General features: G+C 72.6%; 2 protein-coding genes across 2 annotated transcripts in view; one reads left to right on the plus strand and one right to left on the minus strand.

Annotated features, from left to right (window-relative positions):
* The window catches only part of B4galnt3 (beta-1,4-N-acetyl-galactosaminyl transferase 3), a 17,359-nt gene extending 17,089 nt beyond the window's left edge, over nucleotides 1–270 (plus strand). The window contains exon 12 of the mRNA XM_013023614.1: nucleotides 132–270. Within this exon, the coding sequence (XP_012879068.1) occupies nucleotides 132–270 (139 nt within the window). The remainder of the gene's footprint in view (nucleotides 1–131) is intronic.
* A 602-nt stretch (nucleotides 271–872) lies between these two features.
* Ninj2 (ninjurin 2) overlaps nucleotides 873–1,076 on the minus strand; it is a 2,405-nt gene continuing 2,201 nt past the window's right edge. Inside the window, exon 2 of the mRNA XM_013023615.1 lies at nucleotides 873–1,039. Within this exon, the coding sequence (XP_012879069.1) occupies nucleotides 873–1,039 (167 nt within the window). The remainder of the gene's footprint in view (nucleotides 1,040–1,076) is intronic.

Raw genomic sequence — 1,076 nt, forward strand, 5'->3', positions numbered from 1 at the left:
CCGTGGAGACACCGCCAGAAATGCGGCCAGGAGACAGACGGGAGCTGGGCCAGATGCGGGGTCCTGGGGGCGGGGCCTCGCGGGGGCGGGGCCTCGCGGGGGCGGGGCCTCGCGGGGGCGGGGCATGGCTCCGGAAAGGACTGGCCCGTTGTGGGGCGTGGCCTAGGACGACCCTGTTGGGGCGTGGCCCGCGTGCTGAGCGCCTGCCCAGTGATGCCGGCGCCCTCGCCGCAGGAAGAAGCGGAGCGGGAGCCCCCGGCCGTCCCGTGACTCCGACTCTGGGGGGCGGGGAAGAGCCTTGCGGGTTTATCTTGCACTAATCCCACGAGCCCCGAGGCCGGGATCTACTGCTGCTGAGTTCACCAACGGTGCATTACACACGGGGTGCGGGGAGGGGCGGGCAGGCGGCGCCCCGCACAGGCCCTGCGCGTGGGTGGAACCTTCCGGAAGGACCGGTGCGGCCCTGTGCCCGCCTCCCCTGCCCTTTGTGGCCCGGGGCCCCGCCTGCGCCCCGTGTCCACGTCTGTTACCTCACCGGCTGCCTTAAGGGGGGAGGGGCGGGGAGGAGGGGGAGGGAGGAGGGGGCGGGGCCAATACAGCATCTTCTTAAAAACCCGCGTCTGCGTCTTCCTGCCGTCCGTCCGGGGGGCGGGGCGGGTCCCTCCCCCGGGCCCCCAGACCCGGCCCCCGAGGCCCCGCCGCTCCTGGGCAGTGCGATTCCCCCACGAACCGCCAGGCCAGACAGACGGACGGACAGACAGGCAGCTCGAGGGGGACGTGCACGGAGCTTTATGGAAGGACGTGTGTGGACGGCGGGGAGGGGCGGGCCCTGCACCTGCGGGGGGGGGACCCCGCCGGCCGACCCGCCCCCCTCAGGCGGGGGCCCGCGACGCCCTGGCGGCCTGGAAGCCCGTCTTGTGGGCCCCGAAGGCGGTGATGAAGATGTTGACCACCACGGTGATGAAGACCAGGGTGGTGGCGGCATTGTTGAGCTGGTTCAAGCGCCACTGGTTGCCGACCTCGTTCAGGTTCAGCCGGGCTGGGAGGAGATGGGGGGCAGGTCAGAGATGGCGGGG

This window comes from Dipodomys ordii, unplaced genomic scaffold (genome assembly GCF_000151885.1).
Source record: "Dipodomys ordii isolate 6190 unplaced genomic scaffold, Dord_2.0 Scaffold69, whole genome shotgun sequence".
In the NCBI taxonomy this organism is placed as follows: Eukaryota; Metazoa; Chordata; class Mammalia; order Rodentia; family Heteromyidae; genus Dipodomys; species Dipodomys ordii.